General features: G+C 47.3%; 1 protein-coding gene across 1 annotated transcript in view; it reads right to left on the bottom strand.

Moving 5' to 3' along the window:
- Nucleotides 1-16,980, bottom strand: part of stab1 (stabilin 1) — a 221,273-nt gene that overhangs the window by 177,726 nt on the left and 26,567 nt on the right. The window contains exons 8-11 of the mRNA XM_064967067.1: nucleotides 8,802-8,932; nucleotides 7,356-7,483; nucleotides 7,198-7,280; nucleotides 5,749-5,871 (exon numbers count right to left, since the gene is read on the bottom strand). Of these exons, the coding sequence (XP_064823139.1) occupies nucleotides 5,749-5,871; nucleotides 7,198-7,280; nucleotides 7,356-7,483; nucleotides 8,802-8,932 (465 nt within the window). The remainder of the gene's footprint in view (nucleotides 1-5,748; nucleotides 5,872-7,197; nucleotides 7,281-7,355; nucleotides 7,484-8,801; nucleotides 8,933-16,980) is intronic.

The raw sequence follows: 16,980 nt of genomic DNA, 5'->3' as shown, positions 1-16,980 counted from the left end.
GGTGGGTCCAAACACATTGGGGGTGGGACCAAACACATTGGGGGTGGGACCAAACACATTGGGTGTGGGACCAAACACATTGGGGTGGGACCAAACACATTGGGGGTGGGACCAAACACATTGGGGTGGGACCAAACACATTGGGTGTGGGACCAAACACATTGGGGGTGGGACCAAACACATTGGGGGTGGGACCAAACACATTGGGGGTGGGACCAAACACATTGGGGGTGGGACCAAACACATTGGGGGTGGGACCAAACACATTGGGGGTGGGACCAAACACATTGGGGGTGGGACCAAACACATTGGGGGTGGGACCAAACACATTGGGGGTGGGACAAAACACATTAGGGGTGGGACCAAACACATTGGGGGTGGGACCAAACACATTGGGGGTGGGACCAAACACATTGGGGGTGGGACCAAACACATTGGGGGTGGGACCAAAAACACATTGGGGGTGGGACCAAACACATTGGGCGTGGGACCAAACACATTGAGGGTGGGACCAAACACATTGCGGATGGGACCAAACACATTGGGGGTGGGACCACCACATTTAATCTGTGTCAAACAACACCAAACACATTGGGAATGGGACCAAACACATTGGGGGTGGGACAACCACTTTGGGTGTGGGACCAAACACATTGGGGGTTCCGGGTTGGAGCGGTTCCGGGTTGGAGCGGCGGTCGCATCTACACTTCGGTCCGCAGGTAGTATAACTTTTCATTACATTTTCATTACATTTCATTATAGTACAACGGTTTGATTTGTCTAATCTTAGCAATTTCTTCTTAGCTAGCTACATAGCCATCTTTGTATCAAAGATAATTGCATAATTATCGTATTTCGTCGTCCTAACGTATCTGCCCAGCAGCCAGCTAAGCAGCTAGCTAACATCCACTGTCCACCAGCACTGTAGAAACTATTACACTCAACTGAACGACTCGATTAGCGTAGTGTCAGCTAGCTACATAGTTGTCTTCGTATCCAAGATAATTGTGTAGTTTAGAGTGTGTAGACTTAGAGTGATTATCTTAATTTACCGAGGTTAGCTAGCCAGCTATTTGTCGTCCTTAACGTAGGAGATGCTGCTAGCTAGCTAGCCAACAGCTAGCCAACCTCTACCGAATTGAACTTCAACTACCCGGTCAACATTCTGCGTCGCTCCACAGGTAGTATCACATTTTCATTTCACTTCATTACAGTACAACGGTTTGATTTGTTTGATCGTAGCTAGCCAGCTACATAGCCGTCTTTGTATCTAAGACAATTGTGTAGTCTAGAGCGATTTTCTAGGTTAGCTGGCCAGCTATTGTCGTTCTTTTAACGTAGCTAGCCAGCTAGCCCCCGAATAGCAGCACTGTAGAAACTATTACAGTACAACGGTTTGATTTGTTTGATCGTAGCTAGCTAGCTACATAGCCATCTTTGTATCTAAGACAATTGTGTAGCCTAGAGCGATTTTCTAGGTTAGCTAGCCAGCTATTGTCGTTCTTTTAAGGTAACGTAACGCAATCAACCTGCTAGCTAGCCAGCTAGCCCCCGAATAGCAGCACTGTAGAAACTATTACACTCGACGGAACGACTTGATTAGTGTAGTGTCAACATCGCAGCCACTACCAGCTAGCCTACTCCAGCAGTACTGTATCATTTCAATCATATTAGTCAATAAGATTCTTGCTATGTAAGCTTAACTATCTTAACATTCGAGACGTGTAGTCCACTTGTCATTCCAATCTCCTTTGCATTAGCGTAGCCTCTTCTATAGCCTGTCAACTATGTGTCTATCTATCCCTGTTCTCTCCTCTCTGCACAGACCATACAAACGCTCCACACCGCGTGGCCGCGGCCACCCTAATCTGGTGGTCCCAGCGCGCACGACCCACGTGGAGTTCCAGGTCTCCGGTAGCCTCTGGAACTGCCGATCTGCGGCCAACAAGGCAGAGTTCATCTCAGCCTATGCCTCCCTCCAGTCCTCGACTTCTTGGCACTGACGGAAACATGGATCACCACAGATAACACTGCTACTCCTACTGCTCTCTCTTCGTCCGCCCACGTGTTCTCGCACACCCCGAGAGCTTCTGGTCAGCGGGGTGGTGGCACCGGGATCCTCATCTCTCCCAAGTGGTCATTCTCTCTCTCCCCTTACCCATCTGTCTATCGCCTCCTTTGAATTCCATGCTGTCACAGTTACCAGCCCTTTCAAGCTTAACATCCTTATCATTTATCGCCCTCCAGGTTCCCTCGGAGAGTTCATCAATGAGCTTGATGCCTTGATAAGCTCCTTTCCTGAGGACGGCTCACCTCTCACAGTCCTGGGCGACTTTAACCTCCCCACGTCTACCTTTGACTCATTCCTCTCTGCCTCCTTCTTTCCACTCCTCTCCTCTTTTGACCTCACCCTCTCACCTTCCCCCTACTCACAAGGCAGGCAATACGCTCGACCTCATCTTTACTAGATGCTGTTCTTCCACTAACCTCATTGCAACTCCCCTCCAAGTCTCCGACCACTACCTTGTATCCTTTTCCCTCTCGCTCTCATCCAACACTTCCCACACTGCCCCTACTCGGATGGTATCGCGCCGTCCCAACCTTCGCTCTCTCTCCCCGCTACTCTCTCCTCTTCCATCCTATCATCTCTTCCCTCTGCTCATACCTTCTCCAACCTATCTCCTGATTCTGCCTCCTCAACCCTCCTCTCTTCCCTTTCTGCATCCTTTGACTCTCTATGTCCCCTATCCTCCAGGCCGGCTCGGTCCTCCCTCCCGCTCCGTGGCTCGATGACTCATTGCGAGCTCACAGAACAGAGCTCCGGGCAGCCGAGTGGAAATGGAGGAAAACTCGCCTCCCTGCGGACCTGGCATCCTTTCACTCCCTCCTCTCTACATTTTCCTCCTCTGTCTCTGCTGCTAAAGCCACTTTCTACCACTCTAAATTCCAAGCATCTGCCTCTAACCCTAGGAAGCTCTTTGCCACCTTCTCCTCCCTCCTGAATCCTCCTCCCCCTCCCCCCTCCTCCCTCTCTGCAGATGACTTCGTCAACCATTTTGAAAAGAAGGTCGACGACATCCGATCCTCGTTTGCTAAGTCAAACGACACCGCTGGTTCTGCTCACACTGCCCTACCCTGTGCTCTGACCTCTTTCTCCCCTCTCTCTCTAGATGAAATCTCGCTTCTTGTGACGGCCGGCCGCCCAACAACCTGCCCGCTTGACCCTATCCCCTCCTCTCTTCCCCAGACCATTTCCGGAGACCTTCTCCCTTACCTCACCTCGCTCATCAACTCATCCCTGACCGCTGGCTACGTCCCTTCCGTCTTCAAGAGAGCGAGAGTTGCACCCCTTCTGAAAAAACCTACACTCGATCCCTCCGATGTCAACAACTACAGACCAGTATCCCTTCTTTCTTTTCTCTCCAAAACTCTTGAACGTGCCGTCCTTGGCCAGCTCTCCCGCTATCTCTCTCAGAATGACCTTCTTGATCCAAATCAGTCAGGTTTCAAGACTAGTCATTCAACTGAGACTGCTCTTCTCTGTATCACGGAGGCGCTCCGCACTGCTAAAGCTAACTCTCTCTCCTCTGCTCTCATCCTTCTAGACCTATCGGCTGCCTTCGATACTGTGAACCATCAGATCCTCCTCTCCACCCTCTCCGAGTTGGGCATCTCCGGCGCGGCCCACGCTTGGATTGCATCCTACCTGACAGGTCGCTCCTACCAGGTGGCGTGGCGAGAATCTGTCTCCTCGCCACGCGCTCTCACCACTGGTGTCCCCCAGGGCTCTGTTCTAGGCCCTCTCCTATTCTCGCTATACACCAAGTCACTTGGCTCTGTCATAACCTCACATGGTCTCTCCTATCATTGCTATGCAGACGACACACAATTAATCTTCTCCTTTCCCCCTTCTGATGACCAGGTGGCGAATCGCATCTCTGCATGTCTGGCAGACATATCAGTGTGGATGACGGATCACCACCTCAAGCTGAACCTCGGCAAGACGGAGCTGCTCTTCCTCCCGGGGAAGGACTGCCCGTTCCATGATCTCGCCATCACGGTTGACAACTCCATTGTGTCCTCCTCCCAGAGCGCTAAGAACCTTGGCGTGATCCTGGACAACACCCTGTCGTTCTCAACCAACATCATGGCGGTGGCCCGTTCCTGTAGGTTCATGCTCTACAACATCCGCAGAGTACGACCCTGCCTCACACAGGAAGCGGCGCAGGTCCTAATCCAGGCACTTGTCATCTCCCGTCTGGATTACTGCAACTCGCTGTTGGCTGGGCTCCCTGCCTGTGCCATTAAACCCCTACAACTCATCCAGAACGCCGCAGCCCGTCTGGTGTTCAACCTTCCCAAGTTCTCTCACGTCACCCCGCTCCTCCGCTCTCTCCACTGGCTTCCAGTTGAAGCTCGCATCCGCTACAAGACCATGGTGCTTGCCTACGGAGCTGTGAGGGGAACGGCACCGCAGTACCTCCAGGCTCTGATCAGGCCCTACACCCAAGCAAGGGCACTGCGTTCATCCACCTCTGGCCTGCTCGCCTCCCTACCATTGAGGAAGTACAGTTCCCGCTCAGCCCAGTCAAAACTGTTCGCTGCTCTGGCCCCCCAATGGTGGAACAAACTCCCTCACGACGCCAGGACAGCGGAGTCAATCACCACCTTCCGGAGACACCTGAAACCCCACCTCTTCAAGGAATACCTAGGATAGGATAAGTAATCCTTCTCACCCCCCTTAATGATTTAGATGCACTATTGTAAAGTGGCTGTTCCACTGGATGTCAGAAGGTGAATTCACCAATTTGTAAGTCGCTCTGGATAAGAGCGTCTGCTAAATGACGTAAATGTAAATGTGGGTGGGACCACCACATTTAATCTGTGTCAAACAACACCAAACACATTGGGAATGGGACCAAACACATTGGGGGTGGGACAACCACTTTGGGGGTGGGACCAAACACATTGGGGGTGGGACCAAACACATTGGGGGTGGGACCAAACACATTGGGGTGGGACAACCACTTTGGGGGTGGGGCCACCAAATTGGGGGTGGGACCAAACACATTGGGGTTGGACCAAACACATTGGGGGTGGGACCAAACACATTGGGGGTGGGACCAAACACATTGGGGGTGGGACCAAATCCATTGGGGGTGGGACCAAATCCATTGGGGGTGGGACCAAACACATTGGGGGTGGGACCAAACACACGTAACCTGTGTTCTAAATGGCACCCTATTTCCATATAGTCCTATTCCCTAGAGCCCTACGGGCCCTGGTCTAAAGTAGTGAACTATAAAGGAAATAGATGCCCTTAGAGATGCAACCCTGTAGACGGAGGACATTTTAAAGATTATAAACAAGATCATTTAGGGTTGCAAAATTCCTGTAACATCCCAGGTTTTCCAGAAATCCCTGTAGGAGGATTATCGGATTTCCTGCTTATTCCCTTTCTGATTCCAGGAATATTCCAACTGGGAAAACCTATGCAGCATTTTGCAACCTTACCCAAAGCATTCAATATTCAGTATTCAGAATGCTTTAAAATCTGGAGAAAAGTCACAGAGATCTAGTTTATCCTGTAGATGAAAGATTATTGAAACATATGATTTGAACTAAGATATGAACGATATGATGTGCCTAGACATACAGATGAATGAGAATATAGCATTTCTTTCACCTTATTGGGCTTGAACCTGAGTTGTATTCAGCTTATTGGGTTTGAACCTGAGTTGTAGTCACCTTATTGGGCTTGAACCTGAGTTGTAGTCCACTTGCAGTATAGACATCGGTTCTATCCAGGCTTTTATACAGGTACTGACCCCTCACCAGGTAACGTTGACACGCAGACTCGTCGGTCACGCCCTGAGGAGGATGGACAACAGGACAGGAGTCAGTAACCTGGGCTGCATCTCTAATGGTGCCACGAAGGCTGCAACATTCCAGTCATTTTCCCAAAATTCCCTGGTTTTCCAAAAATCCTGGTTGAAGGATTCACAATTTTCCAAGTCATTCCCTTTTAAACCTAGAAATCTTGCAACCAGGAATCCTGGAAAGTCATGGAATTTTGTGTACATTTATACACACCTAGTACACATGTATTTCTTGCTAACACTTTAGCTGAAGAGAGCATAAGCTTGGGATGCAACTCTGGCCTGTTCAAATCTGATCGTGCTTTAGCTGACTGGTTGCCATGAGGCAGAGGAGTGGACTAAAGTATTGATGCTGTTGTAGCTCACCTGGTTGACCTATTAAAGGGATTGATGATTAGCTTGTTGAATCAGGTGACTAAAGCACAGACAGATCTGGGATCAGGGTGAGGTTAGTATGATTATCAACCTCTGGGTTAGGTTGTTAGGGTTAGGTTGTTATGCTTACGTTATTAGGGTTAGGTTGTTAGGGTTAGGTTGTTAGGATTAGGTTGTTAGGATTAGGTTGTTAGGGTTAGGTTGTTAGGGTTAGGTTGTTAGGGTTAGGTTGTTAGGGTTAGGTTGTTATGCTTACGTTATTAGGGTTAGGTTGTTTGGGTTAGGTTGTTAGGATTAGGTTGTTAGGATTAGGTTGTTAGGGTTACGTTATAAGGGTTAGGTTGTTAGGGTTAGGTTGTTATGCTTACGTTATTAGGGTTAGGTTGTTTGGGTTAGGTTGTTAGGGTTAGGTTGTTTGGGTTAGGTTGTTAGGATTAGGTTGTTAGGATTAGGTTGTTAGGGTTACGTTATAAGGGTTAGGTTGTTAGGATTAGGTTGTTAGGGTTAGGTTGTTCGGGTTAGGTTGTTAGGGTTACGTTATAAGGGTTAGGTTGTTAGGATTAGGATGTCAGGGTTAGGTTGTTAGGGTTACGTTATAAGGGTTAGGTTGTTAGGATTAGGTTGTTAGGGTTAGGTTGTTAGGTTTAGGTTGTTAGGGTTACGTTATAAGGGTTAGATTGTTAGGGTTACGTTAGGGTTAGGTTGTTAGGGTTACGTTATAAGGGTTAGGTTGTTAGGGTTACGTTATAAGGGTTAGGTTGTTTGGGTTACGTTATAAGGGTTAGGTTGTTAGGGTTACGTTATAAGGGTTAGGTTGTTTGGGTTACGTTATAAGGGTTAGGATGTTAGGGTTACGTTATAAGGGTTAGGTTGTTAGGGTTTTGTTATAAGGGTTAAGTTGTTAGGGTTACGTTATAAGGGTTAGGTTGTTACGTTAACTTACTGCTAGAGGCACAATGAGGGACGAAAGGGGGACGAAAGCGGTGAAAGGCCCCTGTTGGCTGATGGTCAGCATACAGTCTCTCACTGAATATAAAGAAAACAGACATCAGTAACCTGCCGTTTAACAACAACAATAACACATATAGGGAGGTTGGGTACCAAATAGCAAGATGGCTCCAGAGAGCTTCCCCTTGTGTGTCCCCTCCCTGTTCAGCTCCACTAGCCGTTCCATCAGGTTGCCATAACAACGGTAGCCATCGCCGACCTGTTGGGCGTTACACAAGCACCTGACCAAGGAGAGAGAGAGAGAGAGAGAGAGAGAGAGAGAGAAAGAGAGAGAGAGAGAGAGAGAGAGAGAGAGAGGGAGAAGAAGAGAGAGAGAGAGAGAGAGAGAGAGAGAGAGAGAGAGAGAGAGAGAGAGAGAGAGAGAGAGGGAGAAAAAGAGAGAGAGAGAGAGAGAGAGAGAGAGAGAGAGAGAGAGAGGGAGAGGGAGAGCATTCAATTCAGAGAATACAGAGAAAGAGAGAGGAGAGCCCTCCTCCCAGAGAGTAACTGGGAGTTCAGGATTTACTGAGCCCTCCTCCCAGAGTGTAACTGGGTGAGCATTCAATTCAGTTAAAATACAGAGTTAAAATTTACTGGGGGTCCAGTCCTCCTCCCAGAGAGTAACTGGGTGTTCAGGATTTACTGGGGGTCCAGCCCTCCTCCCAGAGAGTAACTGGGTGTTCAGGATTTACTGGGGGTCCAGCCCTCCTCCCAGAGTGTAACTGGGTGTTCAGGATTTACTGGGGGTCCAGCCCTCCTCCCAGAGAGTAACTGGGTGTTCAGGATTTACTGGGGGTCCAGCCCTCCTCCCAGAGAGTAACTGGGTGTTCAGGATTTACTGGGGGTCCAGCCCTCCTCCCAGAGAGCTATTGGGTGTGCATGATTTACAGGGGTCCAGCCCTCCTCCCAGAGAGTAACTGGGTGTTCAGGATTTACAGGGGTCCAGCCCTCCTCCCCCAGAGAGTAACTGGGTGTTCAGGATTTACTGGGGTCCAGCCCTCCTCCCAGAGAGCTCCTCCCCCTCCTCCCAGAGAGTAACTGGGTGTTCAGGATTTACAGGGGTCCAGCCCTCCTCCCAGAGAGCTATTGGGTGTGCATGATTTACAGAGGGGAAATCTTTCTGGGTGTGCAGGGTTTTGCTCCAGCCCTACTCTAACACACCTTGTTCTACTATTTAGCTGCTCATCAGATCCTTGATTAGCTGAATCAGTTGTGTTGGAGCAGGTCTGGAGCAAAACCCTGCAGACCTAGCAGCCCTCCAGGAGGAGAGTTGGCCAGGTCACCCCTGAGTTTAGAGTTGCAACATTCCAGTAACATTCGTTACAATTCCCATGAGGATTCACAGTTTTCCTTCTCCTTATTCTGTTTTTGATGCCAGTAAACTTCCACCCAGGATTATTGGAAAAACTGTGATTTTTGGGAAAGTTACCAGAATACTACAACCCTTTCTACCTGGTTTCCTGTTACAAAAGCGCTTTGTGACAAATAACATTTTGTAATTGTATAAAATACATTTTGATTGATTGGTTGATTAGGTGGTTGATTGATTGGTTGACCCACCTGGGGTATCCGTCCAGGCCGGTCTCACAGCCGGCGTTGGGGTGGCAGGTGGTGTCATTACATACATTCTTCAGGGTACAGCCGGAGGACGGGGTAGAGCCCTCCCAACCATGCATACAATCACATCTAGACTGGAAGATCAGATACAGACATACAGACATTCAGTTTCCTGTTTATTGGAACTTTCACAACGTTCTAGATTCCCTGCACATTCCATCCTTCCAAGAATCTTCCGACCAGGAATTCTGAAAAACATTTGGATAACTTAGCGGAATTTTGCAAGCCTACACACAGAGTTACACTGGAGTTACACCCTATCCATCCCACTCAACTATACACACAGGTGTGGCTGCTTTGTATGATGTATTGTTGTCTCTACCTTCTTGCCCTTTGTGCTGTTGTCTGGGCCCAATAATGTCTGGACCATGTTTTGTGTTGCTGCCTTGTCAAATCAAATCAAATCGTATTTGTCACATGTGCCGAATACAACAGGTGTACAGTGAAATGCTTACTTACAAGACCTTAACCAACAATGCTTTAAGAAGTTTTAAGACCTTTTTTAAATAATTAGTGTTAAGTAAAAAATAAAGGTTAGAAATAATTAAACAGCATCAGTAAAATAAAAAACAAGGCTATATACAGTTTGAAACCGGTACAGAGTCAATGTGGAGGCTATATACAGTTTGAAACCGGTACAGAGTCAATGTGGAGGCTATATACAGTTTGAAACCGGTACAGGGTCAATATGGAGGCTATATACAGTTGGAAACCGGTACAGAGTCAATGTGGAGGCTATATACAGTTTGAAACCTGTGCACAGTCAATGTGGAGGCTATATACAGTTGGAAACCGGTACAGAGTCAATGCTCAGGGGCACCGGTTAGTGAGGTAATTGACATAATATGTACATGTAGGTAGAGTTAAAGTGACTGTGCATAGATAATAAACAGAGAGTAGCAGCAGCATAAAAGAGGGGTCTGGGTAGCCCTTTGATTAGCTGTTCAGGAGTCTTATGTCTTGGGGGTAGAATCTGTTAAGAAACCTTTTGGACCTCGACTTGGCGCGCCGTGTGGAGAGAGAGAAGAGAGAACAGGCTATGACTATGTTGTGTTGCTACCATGTGTTGCTGCCTTGCTATGTTGTTGTCGTAGGTCTCTCTTTAAGTAGTGTTGTTGTGTCTCTCTTGTTGTGATGTGTGTTCTATATTTTAATTACATGTATTTTTAATCCCAGCCCCCGTCCCCGCAGGAGGCCTTCTGATAGGCCGTCATTGTAAATAAGAATTTGAATAACTGCCTTGTTAATAAGGGATCAGACCCCTTTTTTTCTTCTTTTTTTTCCCGCCTAAAATGACGTACCCAAATCTAACTGCCTGTAGTTCAGGACCTGAAGCAAGGATATGCATATTATTGGTACCATTTGAAAAGAGAAAGGCCATTATGTATTATTCCAGCTCAGGTGTAATTTAGATGTTGGTCACTAGATGGCAGCAGTGTATGCGCAAAGTTTTAGACTGATTCAATGAACCATTGCATTTCTGTTCAACATGTTGTATCAAATCTGCCCAAAATGTGCCTAATTGGTTTATTAATAACTTTTCAAGTTCATAACTGTGCCCTCTCCTCAAACAATAGCATGGTATTATTTCATAGTAGTAGCTACTGTAAATTGGATAGTGCAGTTAGATTAACAATAATTTAAGCTTTGCCAATATCAGATATGTCTATGTCCTGGGAAATGTTCTTGTTACTTACAACCTCATGCTAATCACATTAGCCTACGTTAGCTTAAGCATCCCGAGGGGGACCCACCAATCCTGTAGAGGTTTAAAATAAAGGTTTAAAAAAATATCAAATACAAATAAATACACCTAACCATCCCATTAAACACTATTACCTAGATTGGTTGTTAATGTGAAAGGCCCAGTGCACTCAAAAACGAGATTTCCCTGTGTTTCATATATTTTTCCACACTATGAGGTTGGAATAATACTGAGAAAATGTGAAAATTATGAAGCACTTTCAGTGTAAGATCTGTTTGAAAAGACCGCCTGAAATTTCAGCCTGTTTAGGTGGGATGGAGTTTTGGCCTGCCTGGTTCCAAACCTCTGACAATAACAGTTAGTTTTCCGCCCCACTCAGATCACTCCCAGGCAGTCCTAGTAAAGATCTTACTTGAGAAATTGCTCTTCGCTAAGAAGCTATTTTTGTAATCTACATGTACTCACAATCAACATTACAGTTGTTATGCTGTAAGATTTTATTTAACAAATCAGCCTAATTTCCTGATGCACTGACCTCATTCATTGTTCTCTTTCCCCTTGTAATCAAAGAGTTGGCAAGCAATGCTACAAATTGGTTGCGATCTCAGATTTCATTTCATATAAAGTTTGTTCGTCTGTGATGAACACAAGGTGGTTTTGTTTAACATCTACAATTTGTGTTACATTTTTTCCAATTCTATTCTATATCAAAGCATTTCTGTTTGTCGTAGAACCATGGGACTACTTTATGGCTGCAGGAGACTCTCAGTTTTCAGGATGTGATGTACCGTTCTGACACAAATTGATGGACAGACCAGCGAATGAGTGTTAAAGTGGGACTCGGCTGTGGATATGTAACCTGATACCCCCGGGTGTCTTGTTGGAGATACGTAACACGATACCCCCGGGTGTCTTGTTGTAGATACGTAACACGATACCCCCGGTGTCTTGTTGTAGATACTGTAACCCGATACCCCGGTGTCTTGTTGTGGATACTGTAACCTGATACCCCTGGTATCTTGTTGTGGATACTGTAACCCATACCCCTGGTGTCTTGTTGTAGATACTGTAACCCGATACCCCCGGTGTCTTGTTGTGGATACTGTAACCCGATACCCCCGGTGTCTTGTTGTAGATACTGTAACCCGATACCCCCGGGGTCTTGTTGTGGATACGTAACACAATACCCCCGGTGTCTTGTTGTGGATACTGTAACCCGATACCCCTGGTGTCTTGTTGTGGATACTGTAACCCGATACCCCCGGTGTCTTGTTGTGGATACTGTAACCCGATACCCCCGGTGTCTTGTTGTGGATACTGTAACCCGATACCCCCGGTGTCTTGTTGTAGATACGTAACACAATACCCCCGGTGTCTTGTTGTGGATACTGTAACCCGATACCCCCGGTGTCTTGTTGTGGATACTGTAACCCGACACCCCGGTGTCTTGTTGTAGATACTGTAACCCGATACCCCCGGGGTCTTGTTGTGGATACGTAACCAATACCCCCGGTGTCTTGTTGTGGATACTGTAACCCGATACCCCTGGTGTCTTGTTGTGGATACTGTAACCCGATACCCCGGTGTCTTGTTGTGGATACTGTAACCCGATACCCCCGGTGTCTTGTTGTGGATACTGTAACCCGATACCCCCGGTGTCTTGTTGTAGATACGTAACACAATACCCCCGGTGTCTTGTTGTGGATACTGTAACCCGATACCCCCGGTGTCTTGTTGTGGATACTGTAACCCGATACCCCCGGTGTCTTGTTGTAGATACGTAACCCGATACCCCCGGTGTCTTGTTGTAGATACGTAACACAATAACCCCGGAGTCTTGTTGTGGATACCTAACCCGATACCCCCGGGGTCTTGTTGTGGATACGTAACACAATACCCCCGGAGTCTTGTTGTGGATACTGTAACCCGATACCCCCGGAGTCTTGTTGTGGATACTGTAACCCGATACCCCCGGAGTCTTGCTGTGGATACTGTAACCCGATACCCCCGGAGTCTTGTTGTGGATACGTAACCTGATACCCCCGGGTGTCTTGTTGGAGATACGTAACACGATACCCCCGGGTGTCTTGTTGTAGATACGTAACACGATACCCCCGGTGTCTTGTTGTAGATACTGTAACCCGATACCCCCGGTGTCTTGTTGTAGATACGTAACCCAATACCCCCGGTATCTTGTTGTGGATACTGTAACCCGATACCCCCGGTGTCTTGTTGTAGATACTGTAACCCGATACCCCCGGTGTCTTGTTGTGGATACTGTAACCCGATACCCCCGGTGTCTTGTTGTAGATACTGTAACCTGATACCCCCGGGGTCTTGTTGTGGATACGTAACACAATACCCCCGGTGTCTTGTTGTGGATACTGTAACCCGATACCCCTGGTGTCTTGTTGTGGATACTGTAACCCGATACCCCGGTGTCTTGTTGTGGATACTGTAACCCGATACCCCGGTGTCTTGTTGTGGATACTGTAACCCGATACCCCCCGGTGTCTTGTTGTGGATACGTAACCCAATACCCCCGGTGTCTTGTTGTGGATACTGTAACCCGATACCCCGGTGTCTTGTTGTGGATACTGTAACCCGATACCCCGGTGTCTTGTTGTGGATACTGTAACCCGATACCCCCGGTGTCTTGTTGTGGATACTGTAACCCGATACCCCCGGTGTCTTGTTGTGGATACGTAACCCAATACCCCGGTGTCTTGTTGTGGATACTGTAACCCGATACCCCGGTGTCTTGTTGTGGATACTGTAACCCGATACCCCCGGTGTCTTGTTGTGGATACTGTAACCCGATACCCCGGTGTCTTGTTGTGGATACTGTAACACAATACCCCCGGTGTCTTGTTGTGGATACTGTAACCCGATACCCCTGGTGTCTTGTTGTGGATACTGTAACCCGATACCCCGGTGTCTTGTTGTGGATACTGTAACCCGATACCCCGGTGTCTTGTTGTGGATACTGTAACCCGATACCCCGGTGTCTTGTTGTGGATACTGTAACCCATACCCCGGTGTCTTGTTGTGGATACTGTAACCCGATACCCCGGTGTCTTGTTGTGGATACTGTAACCCGATACCCCGGTGTCTTGTTGTGGATACGTAACCCGATACCCCCCCGTGTCTTGTTGTGGATACGTAACCCATACCCCGGTGTCTTGTTGTGGATACTGTAACCCGATACCCCCGGTGTCTTGTTGTAGATACGTAACACAATACCCCCGGTGTCTTGTTGTGGATACTGTAACCCGATACCCCCGGTGTCTTGTTGTGGATACTGTAACCCGATACCCCCGGTGTCTTGTTGTGGATACTGTAACCCGATACCCCCGGAGTCTTGTTGTGGATACTGTAACCTGATACCCCGGTGTCTTGTTGTGATACTGTAACCCGATACCCCGGTGTCTTGTTGTGGATACTGTAACCCGATACCCCGGTGTCTTGTTGTGGATACTGTAACCCGATACCCCCCCGGTGTCTTGTTGTGGATACTGTAACACAATACCCCCGGTGTCTTGTTGTGGATACTGTAACCCGATACCCCTTGTTGTGTAACTACCCCGGTGTCTTGTGTGGATACGTAACCCGATACCCCCCGTGTCTTGTTGTGGATACTGTAACCCGATACCCCCGGTGTCTTGTTGTGGATACTGTAACCCGATACCCCTGGTGTCTTGTTGTGGATACTGTAACCCGATACCCCTGGTGTCTTGTTGTGGATACGTAACCCGATACCCCGGGGTCTTGTTGTGGATACTGTAACCCGATACCCCCGGTGTCTTGTTGTGGATACTGTAACCCGATACCCCTGGTGTCTTGTTGTGGATACTGTAACCCGATACCCCCGGTGTCTTGTTGTGGATACTGTAACCCGATACCCCCGGTGTCTTGTTGTGGATACTGTAACCCGATACCCCCGGTGTCTTGTTGTAGATACGTAACCCGATACCCCCGGGGTCTTGTTGTGGATACGTAACCCGATACCCCCGGAGTCTTGCTGTGGATACGTAACCCGATACCCCCGGGGTCTTTTGTGGATACTGTCACCCGATACCCCCGGTGTCTTGTTGTGGATACTGTAACCCGATACCCCTCTTGGTGTCTTGTTGTAGATACGATAACCCGATACCCCGGTGTCTTGTTGTGGATACGTAACCCGATACCCCCGGTGTCTTGTTGTGGATACCCCCGATACCCCGGTGTCTTGTTGTGGATACGTAACCCGATACCCCGATTAACCCCAGGTGTCTTGTTGTGGATACTGACCCGACTTGTTGTGGATCAAACTTGCTGTGGATACGTAAGAGGGGTCTTGCAGTGGATAAACAATAGCCCGGTGTCTTGCTGTGGATACTGAACAGAAGCTTGATTGTATCAGTAACCCGAATTACTTGTTGTGATAAAACAATTAGATGTGGATACTAAACCCTCTAAATCTTGTTGTGGACACTGAACATTTCAAGCTTTTGGAGGTCGATACCCCGGTTCTTGTTGTAGATACTTTGATTAGTGTTTTAGACTTGGATACAACCCGATGCATTATTGTGTGGATTGAATGCTGGAACAACACAGAATAAAGTAATGTTGTAAAACCCGATACCCCGGTCACATGATGTTAGATACTGTCCATTACTGCTTACCACTAACCATAATTTCTTCACATGACTAAAATTTTCAGGTGTTGTGTTTATTACATTGTGTTTTATTTGATGGCTTTATTGTTTCATTCCAAACCCTCACCTCATCTCTATAGAGTAACTGCTGTCTTGCTGTGGATACTGACAACAGCACTATTGTAACCCGTAGTTCTTCAAATTAAAAAAGTCTTGCATATTTTAATGACTGCTGAATAACAACTATCGATAAATAGTTAATTAAATTTCAGTTAGAAATACCTAGCGAAGCAACTGCTCCATCCTTCTCTCTTCTCTCCATCTCCAGGCAAGTAACCCGATACGCTTGTTGTGGATTATGGTGATTGTAGTTCATTGCATTTAAATAATTGATCCGATGTTGGTCAATTATTTTAAAAATAAAATAAAAGTAACTGAGATTTTGGTTAAATCGATCAGCACAAACAGATACAGACTTGTTGTGGACCCTGCTGGTATAGATACACACAAACCCTGCTTGTATAGATACAGAACCCGACCCTTGCTGTGTATAGATACAGACTAACCCTGCTTGGTATAGACAGACTCTTGTTGTGTATAGACAGATAACCCTGCTTGGTATAGACAGACTAACCCTGCTGGTGGATACTGTAACTAACCCTGCTTGGTATAGACAGACTAACCCTGCTCTTGGTATAGACAGACTAACCCTGCTGTTGTGACAGATACTAACCCTGCTTGGTATAGACAGACTTGCTGTGGATACCCCGATACTGGTATTGTTGTGGATAGTGTACTAACCCTGGGTCTTGGTATAGACAGACTAACCCCGGTGTCTTGCTGGTATAGACAGACTAACCCCGGGTCTTGCTGGTATAGACACAGACTAACCCTGCTTGTTGTAGATACAGACTAACCCTGCTTGGTATAGACAGACTAACTACCTGCTGGTATAGACACAGACTAACCCTGTCTTGTTGTGGATAGATACAGACTAACCCTGTCTTGTATGGATACAGTAACCCGAACCCTGCAGGTATAGACTTGACTGTGGATACCCTGTAACCCGATACCCAGGGTCTTGTTGTGGTATAGACACATACCCCCGGAGTCTTGTTGTGGAACCCTGCTGGTATAGATACAGACTAACCCTGCAGGTGGATAGACCCGAGGTAACTTGCTGTGTATAGATAACAGACTAACCCTGCTTGTTGTGGATAGACAGACTAACCATGCTTGGTATAGACAGACTAACTTCTTGCTGGTATAGACAGACTAACCCTGCTTGTATAGATACAGAACCCCCAGCTTGTTGTGGATAGTACAGATTAACCCTGTCTTGTTGTATAGATACAGACTAACCCCGGTGCTGGTATAGACAGACTAACCCTGCTGGTATAGATACAACTAACCCCCGGTGCTTGTTGTGGATACAACCCGAACCCTGCTTGTTGTGGTATAGACAGATACTAACCCTGCAGGTATAGAACAGACTAACCCTGCTGGTATAGACAGACTAACCCCGGAGTCTTGTTGTGGATACGTAACCCGATACCCCCGGAGCTGGTATAGACAGACTAACCCTGCTGGTATAGACAGACTAACCCTGCTGGTATGACATACTAACCCTGCTGGTATAGATACAGACTAACACTGTCTGGTATAGACAGACTAACCCTGCTTGTATAGATAGACTAACCCTGCTGGTATAGACAGACTAACCCTGCTGGAATAGACAGACTAACCCTGTCTTGCTGTGGATTAACATACCTAACCCTGT

The sequence above is a fragment of the Oncorhynchus masou genome, chromosome 5 (genome assembly GCF_036934945.1).
Source record: "Oncorhynchus masou masou isolate Uvic2021 chromosome 5, UVic_Omas_1.1, whole genome shotgun sequence".
In the NCBI taxonomy this organism is placed as follows: Eukaryota; Metazoa; Chordata; class Actinopteri; order Salmoniformes; family Salmonidae; genus Oncorhynchus; species Oncorhynchus masou.
This window is presented reverse-complemented; position numbering and strand designations above follow the sequence as displayed.